The sequence below is a fragment of the Spinacia oleracea genome, chromosome 3, assembly GCF_020520425.1.
Source record: "Spinacia oleracea cultivar Varoflay chromosome 3, BTI_SOV_V1, whole genome shotgun sequence".
Classification (NCBI taxonomy): Eukaryota; Viridiplantae; Streptophyta; class Magnoliopsida; order Caryophyllales; family Amaranthaceae; genus Spinacia; species Spinacia oleracea.
In genome coordinates this window covers 155,391,892-155,406,593 of record NC_079489.1, presented here as the reverse complement: position 1 = coordinate 155,406,593, position 14,702 = coordinate 155,391,892, and the positions used below count along the sequence as shown (strand labels likewise).

At 36.9% G+C, this 14,702-nt stretch overlaps 2 protein-coding genes across 2 annotated transcripts; both read left to right on the top strand.

The window, feature by feature from the left end:
* The first annotated feature begins 438 nt into the window (after positions 1–438).
* Positions 439–3,717, top strand: LOC110798889 (probable ubiquitin-conjugating enzyme E2 16). The gene is made up of 6 exons (XM_022004086.2): positions 439–596; positions 776–879; positions 1,040–1,142; positions 1,381–1,444; positions 2,549–2,637; positions 3,224–3,717. Exons 1-6 carry the CDS (start codon positions 567–569, stop codon positions 3,317–3,319), a joined length of 486 nt encoding a protein of 161 aa, XP_021859778.1. The 5' UTR covers positions 439–566; the 3' UTR covers positions 3,320–3,717.
* Positions 3,718–5,835: 2,118 nt separating this feature from the next.
* Positions 5,836–11,955, top strand: LOC110798888 (laccase-11). Its single transcript, XM_022004085.2, has 6 exons — positions 5,836–6,066; positions 6,733–6,884; positions 7,718–7,962; positions 8,455–8,583; positions 9,377–10,309; positions 11,421–11,955. Exons 1-6 carry the CDS (start codon positions 5,956–5,958, stop codon positions 11,549–11,551), a joined length of 1,701 nt encoding a protein of 566 aa, XP_021859777.1. The 5' UTR covers positions 5,836–5,955; the 3' UTR covers positions 11,552–11,955.
* Positions 11,956–14,702: the final 2,747 nt, after the last annotated feature.

The following is a 14,702-nucleotide window of genomic DNA, read 5'->3' as shown; positions in this document are numbered from 1 at the left end:
TTCAGGTAGCGGTTAACATAACACAACAAAATCAAATAAGAAGAAGTTAGAGAGCTCTTACAAAACCGCACGGTTTTGTTTTAAAGCAAACCTCCATTTGAGTTCGCGGTTTATACCATTGATCCGTCAATTCAAATAGCGGTTTGTTTTTAAACAAAACCGCCATTTCAATTGGCAGTTCTAAGCTGAACCGGGAAAAAAGTACTTTTTTCTTCTTCTATGATGACGTGGACAGTATGGTGAGAAATAAGTTAGAAAGTGACTTATTTTGGAAATTATTGGATCATAATCAATATTGAAGGAAATCGCTCAACTTTATCTTTACATATTCATTGTAGTAGAAAAAATATAATTAAAAGTTTGTCAAACCACAAATCTAGGGAATGGGGCTTAAGGACAAAGGTACAATCTATCATTAAAGTAACACAAATTGTCTAAATTGTGGGCCACATTTACAAGAGTATAATTAATTAAGGAATAAAACCAAATCCATAAATACAATTTTCTTTCTTTCTTTCTCCGATTATTGAAAATTCCTGTTTCCCCTCTCTCTCTCCGGAACGAAGATGACCACCTCCTCCGCCACCTCTCGCAAGGTCATTTTCTTGATCTCTTTCGTCCTTTAATTACCTTATGATTTTAATTTTAATTTTAATTTTAATTTCAATTTCTTCGAAATTCAATTTCAATTCGATTGATCTTAATTTTCCAGCTTTTAATTTTTCACATATTGACTAATATGAACTTTTTTTGGTTTTGGAATTGATTTGAAAAGACACTTAGCAAAATAGCAAGCAATAGGCTTCAAAAGGAACTCGTTGAGTGGCAACTCAATCCTCCTACTGGTTTCAAGCACAAAGTCACTGATAATCTCCAAAGGTGTTTCCTCTTTTTCCAAATTTAATTTTAAAGTTTCAATTTTTTTAGGGTTTTGGTTGAATAATGATCAAATTGGAAGTTGGGTTTGTTTCCTTCTTCGATTTTGGAGTCTGGGTATTCTTTAATTTTCCTTTGATTTAATTGGATTTTGTAAAAAAAGGTGGATAATAGAAGTAATTGGAGCACCAGGAACACTGTATACAAATGAGATATACCAACTTCAAGTTGATTTTCCTGAGCATTACCCCATGGAAGCCCCTCAGGTCTTTTTTCTTTTCTGGTCAATCTTTTGTTGTTTCAATGATCAATTGAATTTGTATGGGAATGAGGTAATTTCTATTGTGCAACCATGACTAGTTTTTGCTTATTTGTTCTTATGGAGGAGTTCTAAAAGAGCAAATGAGCAAAGAATGAGTACAACCTATGCAATTGATGATTAATGGTACTGATGATTTGAAATTGATTGATTGATTGTTGTTGTTGTTGTTGTTGTTGGTACAGGTGATATTTGTGAATCCGGCTCCAATTCACCCTCATATTTATAGTAACGGCCATATATGCTTAGGTAATTTTTTTCCTTTTTGTACTTGTTTATACTTCTTATGGTATTTTACATTGGTTTCAGATCGATATGGCTCCAATTTCTCGAAATGGGTATTAAGCTTTGCTTTGTTTTATGACTTTTATCTCAAGTTTGGTTGTTGTTGGATTAAGTAGAGCAGGATTAGTCCTCATGCGCATTTTTTTACTTCCCTTCTCCGCTCCCCCTTCGCCGTCACTCTATTTTAGTGATTGATTGTTTCTAGTACGAAAGGGGGTTATTCTTATTGGTGTTGTAGATTGTTAAATCGCTTCTGTTCCTTGTTGGATTGGTCTTCAGTTTATTAGGTCTCTCTGTCATACCGATTAATTGATCATTATACCCATATCAAGAGTTTATACTCTGTGATTGTGGTTATTTCCATACTGAAATTTAGTTTTGATATTCATGCAGCGAACTGACACAGTATCACCTGGATTAGTCTTAACTCTTAAAGATTTTTTCTTTTCTTTTCCGTGACTTCATAAGTTTATTGTGCCTTTTGTTATGTGTATGTTTCTCATTGATTATTTATGGACCATTGTACTCAATTTTAGTTCAAATGTCTCATGGTGTGGGTTTATCCACCAATCACCTGATAAGTTTTAGAGCTCTGAGCTCTTTTCATAACTTCATAATTCCATTATGCAGCAATTAGGCTTACATTTTTGGGTTTACCATGGCATCCTTAACCTGGTGCCTGGTGATAACCTCAGTAATGATGGATTTATTGCGAGTCATTATCGTTGACTTGTTGAACCGATGGAACTAAAAACAGTCACCGAATACGTCACTTTGTGAATACAACTTTCATATCTCAGTAAGATATTGATGTTGTGAATCTTGTTATCACATTATTGGCTGGGGGTTAGTTATTTTTGAAGATAAGTGTTGTATATGTCCATTGCACTAACATATTATATAGGTCAATGCTGCAAACTGATTCCTTATGTTTAAAAATATTCTAGATTTAAAAATAAATAAATCTATTTGACCATTTTCTAAACAATTTGATGTTTTAATATATTAATCTTATTCCCTGATGGCATTCTATGAGGAGGTTTACAATTTTGGTTGTTATTATTGCAGATATTCTGTATGACTCATGGTCTCCAGCTATGACAGTGAGTTCTATCTGCATTAGCATCCTTTCGATGCTATCAAGCTCTACGGTGAAGGTGTGCCATCTGTTTCTTTTAAAGAATTAGCTTTTGGAAAATATAATTGTGAGGTTCAAAATGTTTACGAGATTGCATGGAGATATGTACTTGTAAAATAGTTGTATCACTGAAGAGAGTCTGGCTAAAGATGGCCGTGGGCGGGTCAGGCTTCAGGCCGAGCCTACGGGCCCACGCCAATCCCACTCTGCATTGTGCCGGGTCGGGCTGAAAAGTTCAAAACAGGGCCCTTGTCTGGCTGTCAGGACTGGTCGGGCAGTCGTGCCTAAGCCTAATTTTACTAAATTTAGCGTGTTGGGTCGAGTCGTGTCGTTCTTTTTCCAAAAAAATGCGGCCCAGGCCCGGTCTACGGCCCACGACTTTGTGCTCGTGCCGGACCGTGTTTTTTCATGCCTGTGCCATACCAGGATTTTTTCATGTCTCACAGCCATCTTTAAGTCTGAATTCCTAGTGATGTCTCTGTCTGTAGTGATCATTTGGATGAATTATTATCTGCTGTTTTTTTGCCATTTCTGTTTCCAGACTATAAATTTTTTTATCGACTTCCGATCAATAGAGAAAACTAATATTGAATTTGACCAAGCAGGAAAGGCCCGAGGATAATGATCGCTACGTGAAGAATTGTAGAAACGGAAGATCTCCAAAGGAGACTAGATGGTGGTTCCATGATGACAAAGTATGAAGGTCTAGTTAAGCAAATCTCTGTCATAATTTGTTCATGACACCAGATTAGTCTTCTAACTCTTCTAAGATTATATAAATGAACGGAAGCTTTCTTGGAAAATCAGATTAATCGTTGTCCTTTTCTGTTTGATAGTAACTTATTTGAGGAAGGCTTCGGTTTTTTGTATAGGAGAGAACCTTGTATCATTGTATGTACTACTTCATAATATGTGTGATGGTGAATAAAGCTGGGTTTTCAATGGGTTGTTCGGGGTTGCTCAAATACTCGAGTTTTATGCTCATTTGATTAAACAACCCCCTTCAATTTCACCCATGAATAAGGCTATGAAAAAAAGGAGAAAAATGTACTTGTTCATTGTTGTTTATCTGGCTTTATTTCAGTGATGTTTTCAGGTATGAGAATTGTGATTTGCGATATTAGTATAGTTAGAGCTGTGTTTGCTCCACGGCCTATGATACTGTATGAGCTTGTATTTGGTGCATTGACTGTTTTGGTGTAATCTTTCGCTACATAAAGCGGAGTCTTCGTTATGCGATGTTCGATTTGTATGAACTTTGATGTTGCTAGATTATCCAAAGAAACAAATAAGGGGCATGTGTGTTGGTCAATGATAAAAGGTCATCTATTGAGTATTGTCTAGACTTGATCAAGACGAGCCCGGCCCAATGGCCCATCTATGGAGCTCGAGTCACGGAACCAAGCCATAATAATAGAGGTGATAAATGTTCAGGTCGGGCCGGGCTTTAACACAGAACTCGTGCCAAGCCCACAATTCCATAAATATGGTGTGGGCATTCTATAGCCGGGCTCGGGCTTTGTCTAAAATTGCATATTTGTGCTACCAAACCCGTATTTTTTGGGCTGGGCCGAATTGGGCCAATGGGCTGGACTATAGTTGACCGAGTCTACCTAATAATAAGGGACTTTGACTGGCATGAAGTGGTTGTGACATCTCTATTTCAACAAATTTGATGTCTAGTTTTTTCTTTTCCTCTCAAAGAGAAAAGAAGCTATTCCACATTATTAGGGTCTAAAGTTTGACATTTTTATTGTCTAAACTCAAAAAGTCAAAATCAACTATTTATGTAAGAGAAAACAACCAAATGATTTTGTTGACAAGATTGAATCACCCATTTCCATTGTGTTGCTACCCACTTTGTTTGTAAGTACTTCTTTTTTCTTTTCGTGCGAAATTGCGAATGAGCCACACGAGCAATACAAGTTAATCATATCTTTATTTCGGATTATAAATTCAAAAGGTCTTGCGCGCACAAGGTTTATTGTACACCAAGATAACTTTTATGCAGATTTTTGTAACTTTAACCTACTTTTTAGTAACTTTTATATCATAAAAATAATAAGTTGATAGATAAACATTTTAAAGGGTTAAATGATTAATTTATACATTATTAGTGATTTTGAAAAAATAATTTTTATTCAAATGAAAAAATTTATCATTAAAAAGTACATAACTTTTACATATATAAATGTAACTTTTAAGCATTTTGAGTCAACTTTAACTACGGTGTACAATATTTATTGTACACCACTTATAAATAAGAATTTGTGTTATCAATTAGCATTTGGATTGTAAAAATTTACCCCTTTTGAACTTTTTGGATAATTCAAAATTTCAGGTCCAACATCTGGGAATAAAATAGAAATCTCTATTGATTACGGGTTGTGAATAATTTTTTGGAAATCCAAAATCCTAGTAAAAATAAATTGTTTGGCTTCTCCGGCCCTTACATCCTTGAATGATATGAACCTTTTACGTAAAGATGATGCTGAATCAGTCCAGGTCAAGGCACCACTCGGTTCAACACCAGCACAAAGTCGGTCGTTAGCTGGATTCTAACTATATTTTTTTCCCTTTGAAAAAGCACGGTAAAGCTTGTTGATTGAGTGAAATTAGGTTTAGAAACCGCACAATCCGACACGACACAAAGGCATAAGGGCTTAATTGGCCTGTGCATAGGCCCCCATTTTAAAAAAATTTGGCACGATCTGGCCCCACTTGTAACAAATGGGCTTAAAATAGGCTCGACATATAATCCAGCCTGATCGACTCACAACCATCTTTATATATTTTTACTCACGTAAATACTCCCATTGTTTTCAAAAAAAAAAATAAAAAAGTAACAAAATTCATATTTTGGACATTAAAAAAATGTCTACAACAAGACATCCCCATAAAATCAAAATTTAACAACCTTAAACTCCCTTGTCCTTAAAGACAAAGTTGCCCTTACTCCTTACTCCTTACTCCTTAGGGCAAAGTTGGTTCCTAGTTCCTATCATTCCAAATAACCCTAATTAAATTTACTAAAACGTAACAAACGTAAAAGCCATGAATAAGGCTTGATCAATATTATTAACTTCATCTTCATGTTTCCTCAACCTCTAAGTCAGTCTTCCCATGTCCATCACCATGCCAGATTGCCAGCCAACTTCGATCGCTTTCTGTATAGAATACAACTAACTGATTTACATGTTCTACCACCTTTGTATTTGGTAGTAATGTAGTATATATGGCTATGTATTTGTAATACTATTCTTCTACCTCAACTTAGTTAATTTCATCAATTTCTCTCACATTTTTTCAACTTCTCAATTAAGGAGCTTTCAAGAAAATGTCGAGCTCCAAAAACTCTCACTATGTTTACAAATGTCTTATTTTTGTCTACTTTGCTATGTCCTTCCTCCCATCATCAGAGGCAGCTGTGAAGAAGTACCAGTTTGATGTAAGTTTATAACTGTCTGATATTTACGGTTACTATTTGCACAAATATTAAGACAAAATAGAGAAAGTGTGTAAAATAGTGGGTGAATATTATAAAATATGGATAAAAGTATGGTAGATGTGTAAAAAGGTGGGTGGTTGTAAGAAAAAGTGAGTGAAATGTTGTAAATGTTGTGGAGTAAGAGGGGTAAGATAGTAATTTTTCATGTTAAAAAATAGAATAAAAGTTGAAAACATATTATGAAGCGGACTAAAAATTAAAGAAAGTGTAAAAATCTTTTTGAAACGGAGGTACTAGTACAACACATGTATGCAAGTTAGGCCCGAGGCCTTAAGTTGGTGCAAAGAGCAGCATAACCTTAAGCAGTTAATTGGGTATAATTAGCAGCACAAAACTATATAGTTAGGGTGTAATGTGTGACATAAACTACATGTTATATGCAAGACACGTCACAACAAACTTGACCGTTTAGGCCACTCATTGCATCTAATAATGTAGTATATCTCACGCTTTACACCCCAACTATATAGTTTTATAGTTTGTGCTGCTGAGTGCACCTGCTAAAGTTTGTGTTAGTTTCCTGCACCCATACCTTAGTTGGTATCATTGAGGCCAAATTTGTCTTTTATTTGACATTTGAGTTTTTTTTGGTGATTGTGATTGCAGATTCAAGTGAAGAATGTAAGCAGGTTATGCCATGCTAAGCCTATAGTGACCGTGAATGGGATGTTTCCAGGACCAACTATTTACGCTAGAGAAGGGGATAGAGTTGTGGTTAAGGTTACTAACCATGCACAATATAACATGTCTATCCACTGGTAAGATTATAGGTTTCAATTGAAACCGCCATACGCGTAACACTGCTGATGTCAGCATTGAAAATGATAACTATTTGATCATAAACTATAACCACTACGTGTATGATTGGAAAGTATAATCAATAATAGTAGAACATAACTATTTGATAAGAATGTGCGACTATTTGTTTAAAAGGTACAGCTAGTTGGTAAGAAGTTGGTTTTATCCATAACACGGTCACATATAAGTTTATGTACTACCTAAATTTCTGAAAGTTATCTATACTATATATTAAAAGGCGTCTATGAGAAAGTATACGTGACACGTGGCGCTCTGCTTATGAGTAGTTCGCTCCATGTAATCTGCATATACATTAAAAATAAAATCAAATATAGTTTGCTAAGGTTTGAACCCTTAACCTAGAGTTTAAACAACAAAGCTTTTTACCACTAAGCTATTACATGTTTCATGTTATTATTGAAAACAAAACACATATAACTAAAAGTGAATGTTATTAATGTAGTAACCCAGGGCATCGCCCGGGCCCAAAAACTAGTTTACACTTTAAAATATGTGTCCAAGTATGAAAACTTTGATCGTAAATTCTCACTATTATATACATCAAAACGTTACATGTAAGATCTGGTTAGATTGGTCTCGGTATGTATATTCAGAATATCAACTTTTTATAATTTTTTCACATAAGAAATTGGAGTCTGTGCAAATAGTAACTGTAAAAAACTTCAAGAAACGGAGGTAGTATATAACTATTTACAAATCGAGTATTGCCCTTCTTTTGTTCTTTTGCTTGATGTTAATCATAAGTTTTTCTTTTTGGGTGTGAAAATTGTAGGCATGGAATAAAACAATATCGAAATGGTTGGGCAGATGGACCAGCATACATAACACAATGTCCAATTCAAACGGGGAATACTTATACTTATGACTTCAACGTTACGGGACAAAGAGGAACTTTATGGTGGCATGCACATATTTCATGGCTAAGGGCAACAGTTTATGGTGCCATTGTTATCATGCCTAAAGAAGGAACTTCATTTCCATTTCCTCAACCTCACATGGAAGCCAACCTTGTCTTAGGTGGAGTTTACTTAACTCTCAAACTTCTTTTTAGTTTAATCTTGAACTTAAATTTAAGTTATACTTTTCACAAGGACTTGAAACTTAAAGCAAAGAACTAAACTTTTGCTTGACCCGACCTGTTTGGCAATTGGAGTTCAACGTGTAGTTGTTTGCTGTCTGCATTAGCAGTTAGGTGATTATCTTTTTGTTTAGCATATTTGACTAGTTGTTTGTATAACTTAACGTAACTCGGTCTAAACGTTCTTTTTAGCTTAATCTTGACCTTAAATTTAAGTTATACTATCCCCAAGGACTTGAAACTTAAAGCAAAGAACTAATTAAACTTTTGCTTGGCCTTATTTGGCAATCAGAGTTTACGTACCGTTTAACTGTTTAGTGTTAACTGATTGTATTAGGAGTTAGTTGATTACCTTTTTATTTAGCAGATTTGACTAGATGTTTGTATGAATGTGTTTAGTAACACGTAGATGTTACTGATTGTGCTTGCAGGGGAATGGTGGAACGGCGATGTTGAGACGCTTGTCAAACAAGGTGATCAAATGGGTTTGCCACCAAACATTTCAGATGCTCACACTATCAATGGAAAACCAGGACCCATGTTCCCTTGCTCGGAGAAGCGTAAGACTTTTTTTTAGCATCATACTCTGTATAATTAGCTAGGGATGGCAAACGGGTGGGGCGAGTGCGGATACCCCTCTCCCACACCCATATCCACCTAAATTTTTTTATATCTATCACCTATCCACTACTCATGGTGGGTATAAAATCAATATCCATCCATACCTGTCTAGGTGGTATAAATCTAATATCACACCCACTTCACCACCCAAGTGGATATCCACTACATGCATATTACCATTTATACCCACCTACTATCCACAAATACCTTCTAATATCTTCATGAGATTATTTTTTGTTTAAAACGTTATAAAATAATTAGGTATAACGGAAAGATTGTGGGTACGGGTGGATATGGGACGGATATGAGTTTATATCCACCACCTATCCACTACCCATGATAGATATGAATTTTAATATCCATACCTGCCTATTACCCACCAAAATCATACCCATATCCGCTCCAAATAGGGCGGATATGCTGCGAAATCCGTAAAATTATACCCATCTGCCATCCCTAACTGAGTCCGGATCCTCTGGAGTTCTAAAATAACTCTACAAGGTAGAGTTGTATCTAAACCATACATTTTAAAATCAATGGCTCATATTTATGAGAAAATATAGGGGGAATTTTGGAAAGATAATATATGAACCATTGATTTTTCATTCAATGGTTGATATGCTCAAACTCTACATTGTAGAGTTATTTTACAACTCTAGATGATCCAAAACCTCCCTATCTGTAGCTCTTGTAGGAATTAACACATAGTATATTGATTCATTCTTGTTTCAGACACTTATGCCTTGGAGGTTGAACAAGGAAAGACATACCTCCTCCGAATCATCAACGCCGCCCTCAACGACGAGCTCTTCTTCTCAATCGCAAACCACTCCATGACCGTAGTCGAAATAGACGCCGTCTACGTCAAACCATTCACAACCAACTCCATCCTCATAGCCCCGGGCCAAACCACAAACGTCTTAGTCAAAGCAGACCGAACCCCAAACCGTTATTTCATAGCCACACGAACCTTCATGGACGTACCCATCCCAGTAGACAACAAGACTGCAACGGCAATCTTCCAATATAGAGGCGTCCCAAACACCGTCAGTCCATCTTTTCCTCGAAATCTTCCTCAATCAAACGATACCAAATCCGCTTTATCCTACAACAGGAAACTGAAAAGCTTAAACACAGTTCAGTTTCCTGCCAATGTACCTTTAAAAGTTGACAGGAACCTGTTTTTTACAATCGGGTTAGGGGCAAACCCGTGCCCGACTTGTCTAAACGGTACCCGTTTTGCAGCCTCGTTGAACAACATTACATTTGTCATGCCAAAAACAGCACTCTTACAAGCACACCATTTCAACATTCCTGGTGTTTTTAAGACTGATTTCCCGGATAAGCCTCTAAACCCGTTTAACTATACCGGGGCCCCGTTGACCGCTAACCTTAAGACGGTCCGGTCAACGATCCCGAGGCTTAGTAAGATTGGGTTTAACTCCACGGTTGAGCTTGTTTTGCAGGACACTAATTTGCTTTCTGTGGAGTCTCATCCTTTTCATCTTCATGGGTATAACTTTTTTGTGGTTGGTACTGGGGTTGGTAACTTTGACCCGGCTAAGGACCCGGCTAAGTTTAACTTGGTTGACCCACCCGAAAGAAATACTGTTGGAGTTCCTACCGGAGGTTGGACTGCTATCAGATTCAGAGCCGACAACCCAGGTAATAATTGACAAATACTCGTATGATCATTTTCACTTGTACAATACATACCTAATACGAAGTAATATAATCTAATATTACATATATAAATGAGGCATATTTGCTGAATTATTAGAGCGCCACGTAGGCAATCTAATGGTTTCGACCAATGAAAAATAAAATTTCTAATTTATTTTTTATTTAAAAAAATCGAGTACCACGTAGATAACTAATTAGGTGCCATGTAGATATTTTAATTAATTAATTAATAATACATACAACTTCTTCCAAAATCAAACACTCTAACAATTAAAAAATAAATCTAAAATGAAATTCAATCCACAATCAAAAACTAATCTAAAATAAAATTTTATCCAAAATCAAACACTAATCCAATATTAGAGCACTACGTAAGAAATCTAATGGTTTTGGCCAATGAAAAATAAGATTTCAAACTATTTATCAATTTGAAAAGTCGAGTGCCACCTAGATAAATAATTAGGTGTCGCGTAGATATTTTTATTAATTAATTACTAATACTATGTACATACCACTCTATAAAAATCAAACACCCTAATAATTAAAAAATAAATCTAAAATAAAATTGTATATAAAATCAAACACTCTAATAATTAAAAAACATCTAAAATGAAATTCAATACAATATCAAACCGTAATCTAATCTAATATATAAAATATAACAGTTGGTATATATAAGAGTTTTATTTTAACTTAACAATTTAACAAAATTCGTGCATCACACGGGATAAAATCCAGTATACTAAAACTTGAATACATTTTGAGTTGTGATATTGATTTTGAGTGTAAGCCTGACATGGTGGCACAATTTACCGGTTTAGGAGGTTGAGTTGCGATATTGATTTTGGGTGCAACGACCAATGTACACGTGGCACTGTTTATCGGTTTAGGAGGTTAACTTTTGTTGGGAACTGTTTAAAGTTGAGACCCCCGAAATTTAGTACGACATAAGATTAATCAAAAGTTGAGATTTTATAATTTTTAATTAAAAAATACTGTGTCATAGATGAAACTGATGGCGTTAATTTTTCCTATAAACTTACCATAATGTTTTTGATAGTATTGATATTAATATTGATGTTTTTGGGTGTAGGAGTATGGTTCATGCATTGTCATTTGGAGCTTCATACGGGTTGGGGATTAAAGATAGCGTTTGTGGTTGAAGATGGACCCGGACCGGAATACTCTGTATTGCCTCCACCTAAGGATCTCCCACCTTGTTAACTCTCAAGTCTCAAATGAGGGATAATTGAACTTTGAGAGAATATGAGAACTCTGTCCAGTCAATCTCCGTTGATTGGCAAGCAAAGCATATCAATGGACATTTTCTTAAATAAATTGTCAAAATATATTTGTCAAAATATCAAATTTACAATGTGTATTTTTTGAGAAAGTTAATTTTTTATTTTTAAAAAATATCAATTAGATTGTACATGCGATTTTTAGATGTTTTCATTATATTTACGATAATGCCCACTTGATTGGTATATTTCGCCAATCAAGGATATTATTTAGAAATTTCTCAAAATGAACCATGTCCAGTCAATCTCGCTAATTGGCGAGCAAAACATATCAATGGACATTTTCGTAAATAAATTGTCAAAAAATATTTGTCTGATTATCAAATATACAGTGTGTACTTTATACGTTAGTTTTTTTACTTAAAAAAAATATCAATTAGATTGTACATGCGATATTTAGTTGTTTTTATTATATTTACCATAATACCACTTAATTGGTATATTTCGCCAGTCAGGGAGATTATTTAAAAATTAATAAACTTTTCAAATGTTTGGAAATGAGTTCTAATTATCATCTCTACTCTCTAGTGTAAAACATGATTCTACAAATGCTAATAATTAGCGATCATCTTATCAACCTGTTCCGGTAAGATTTGGGAACGGTTGGAGATGTCTTGCTGGTCGAGTGTTGTTGTTATCCTGATGATATCCTGCGCAGATAACAAAGATGAACTAGCCTCGAGGGTGATTCGAGGATCCCCCCTCCGATGCTAAAGTCAGGTATGATGAGTAATAAGTATTTTGGTTTTAGTGGAAATGATTGTGTTTGCGTACCTTTTGTCATAAATGAAGCCCATATATATAGGCGCGGGTTGGGCGTACGGACAAATGGGTCCTACCCGATTGATAGCGACCCGTTGACCTCTTGGTTTGGTCACGTGCCTCCTCCCTACCGGCTTGTAAGAGATGCTGGTAGGGAATAATAACTGCCGTTAAGGATTATTTGCTTTTATCCTTAACAGCTTGGCGATGCTACCAGCCAGCTGGTAGCATACCCGTACAACTAGCCCCCTCAGAGTGAGCATATCTGTCTTGACTGATGTGCTTGCTCTGAAAATAGTGCTCTCCCTACAACTAGCCCCCAAGACTGCGCGCTTTCCGCGAAATGCTGGTGTGTTTATGTGTTAAGTGCTGATTAGCTTCCTCATAGTGAATACCACCTGTAATTTCGCTGAAACTAAGCAGATAGGGTGTCCTGCTCCCTCTTACCGATATGCTCCTTTGGGGATGTTTGGACGCTGACTAGTCCCCTTGAGATTTTGGATGCTGACTAGCCCCCTTGAGATTTTGGATGCTGACTAGCCCCCTTGAGATTTTGGATGCTGACTAGCCCCCTTGAGATTTTGGATGCTGACTAGCCCCCTTGATATTTTGGAATTTTTTAGGAAGTATTTTGAATTTGTACCGCTTAAATTCATTCCACGTGTGATGCATCTGCATGCTATGCGACGCGTGTCGCTTTATCATTTTATTTCAATGGCTGAGATTTGCTCTGTCCTTTCAACTCCCTTTAACTGTCAAATCGCCCGTTTTCCTCGATTTTTGACTATTTAACTTTCTTTTCTTAAAACGTCAAAACACTTTCGCTCTTTTCTTCAAACTTTTCTCTCTCCTTCTCAAATCTTCTCCTTTGTTCCTGCGAGTTATTTTTTCGCCGCTGTTTCTGTTGCTGACTGTGGTGCTTGCGGAAGTGCTGTACCTCGATTCTGGGCTGCTAAATTTCCGTTGTGCGAGAAGGTATAGTCTTTTTTGTTTTTGTTTCTTCCTTCGTATAGGTTTATATTTGGGTATAATGTCGAGTGAGCGAGATAGTGAGAATGTGTTGAGTGGGGCTGGGTATGACGATGCTGACCTTGTATCCACTTCTGAGGATGTCAACTTTGAGGATGATGATAAACCGTCTACCTCTGATTATTTCGAACCGTCCTATGAGGATGCTGCAAAGGAATTACAGGCTCATATGCGGAAACAGGTACGAGCCGATATTCGTCGTGATTTGAATTTAGTAGATAACTGCGAAACAATCCCGGCAGTGGATGCTCCCTCTATTGCCCTTGAGTACGAACTTCGATCATGGACGCAATTTATGGACCCTGCCGGTAAAGGAAATGGTGACTATGGCACTAATTTTGGCAATGTTGTTGTGTCTTTTAACCAGGATGCCGTCAGGGGTGCCCATCTAGAGGACGTGGCTGGTGGGAGCCGTCAGATGGATGAAGGGGAGGTTAGCAGTCGTGCTAACGATGTTGCGGGGTCCGACAACTCCGCCGGTAGTGGTGGGGAAGAAGATGAGGATATAGGGGATTCAATTTTGGATTCTGATGATGATATTGGCAAGTTGTGGGATGATGGTGAAGACGTGACCTCTCTGTGTGAGCAGGTTTTGAGAGAAGGGGATCTGGATGTGGAACCAGATTCCGATACGGAGGAGATGAGATACAGGGTTGAGAGTCCTCCTCCTGCTGGTAGTGCCGTTTTCAAAGCTAAAATAATCAAATCTTTTCGTGATAGGGCTATCAAAGACGACCATCCGCGCTGGGCCAAAGAGTACTTGAAACTTCCCAGAGGGTACCGTCTTGTGATTCCTGCTGAGGGGAGTGTGATTTTGGATTGTCCTCCTGATCATATCGGCGTGTATGCCCATCATCTAGATTTCGGCCTCCGATTTCCCCTTCATCCTTTTATAGAGAAGGTATTCCGGGCTTGGAACGTATGTTTGGCGCAGGTAACGCCTCAGGTAGTGAGGAATGTGGTGGCTTTTACCTGGCTGTTGTCTTTTAAACAATGGCCCCAAACCATTAACCTGTTTAGGCGGTTGATCTGGTTGAAAAAGTATAAAAAGAAGTCTGGATGGTGGTCTTTTTATACCAAGGCAAGCAAAATGACAGTCAACCCCAAGTTGTCTAGCTGTAAAGACTGGGAAAAGAAGTTCTACTGGTTGAGAGTGCCTTCTGACTTCCCCATTCGGACTCGCTTTCATCTCCCCCGTCCTCATATGAACCATTACCCCATTCGGGAGTTGGGTTTCAGGGAGAAAAGGGCCCATCAGTTTGTGTCCTGTTTGCATGTTGACA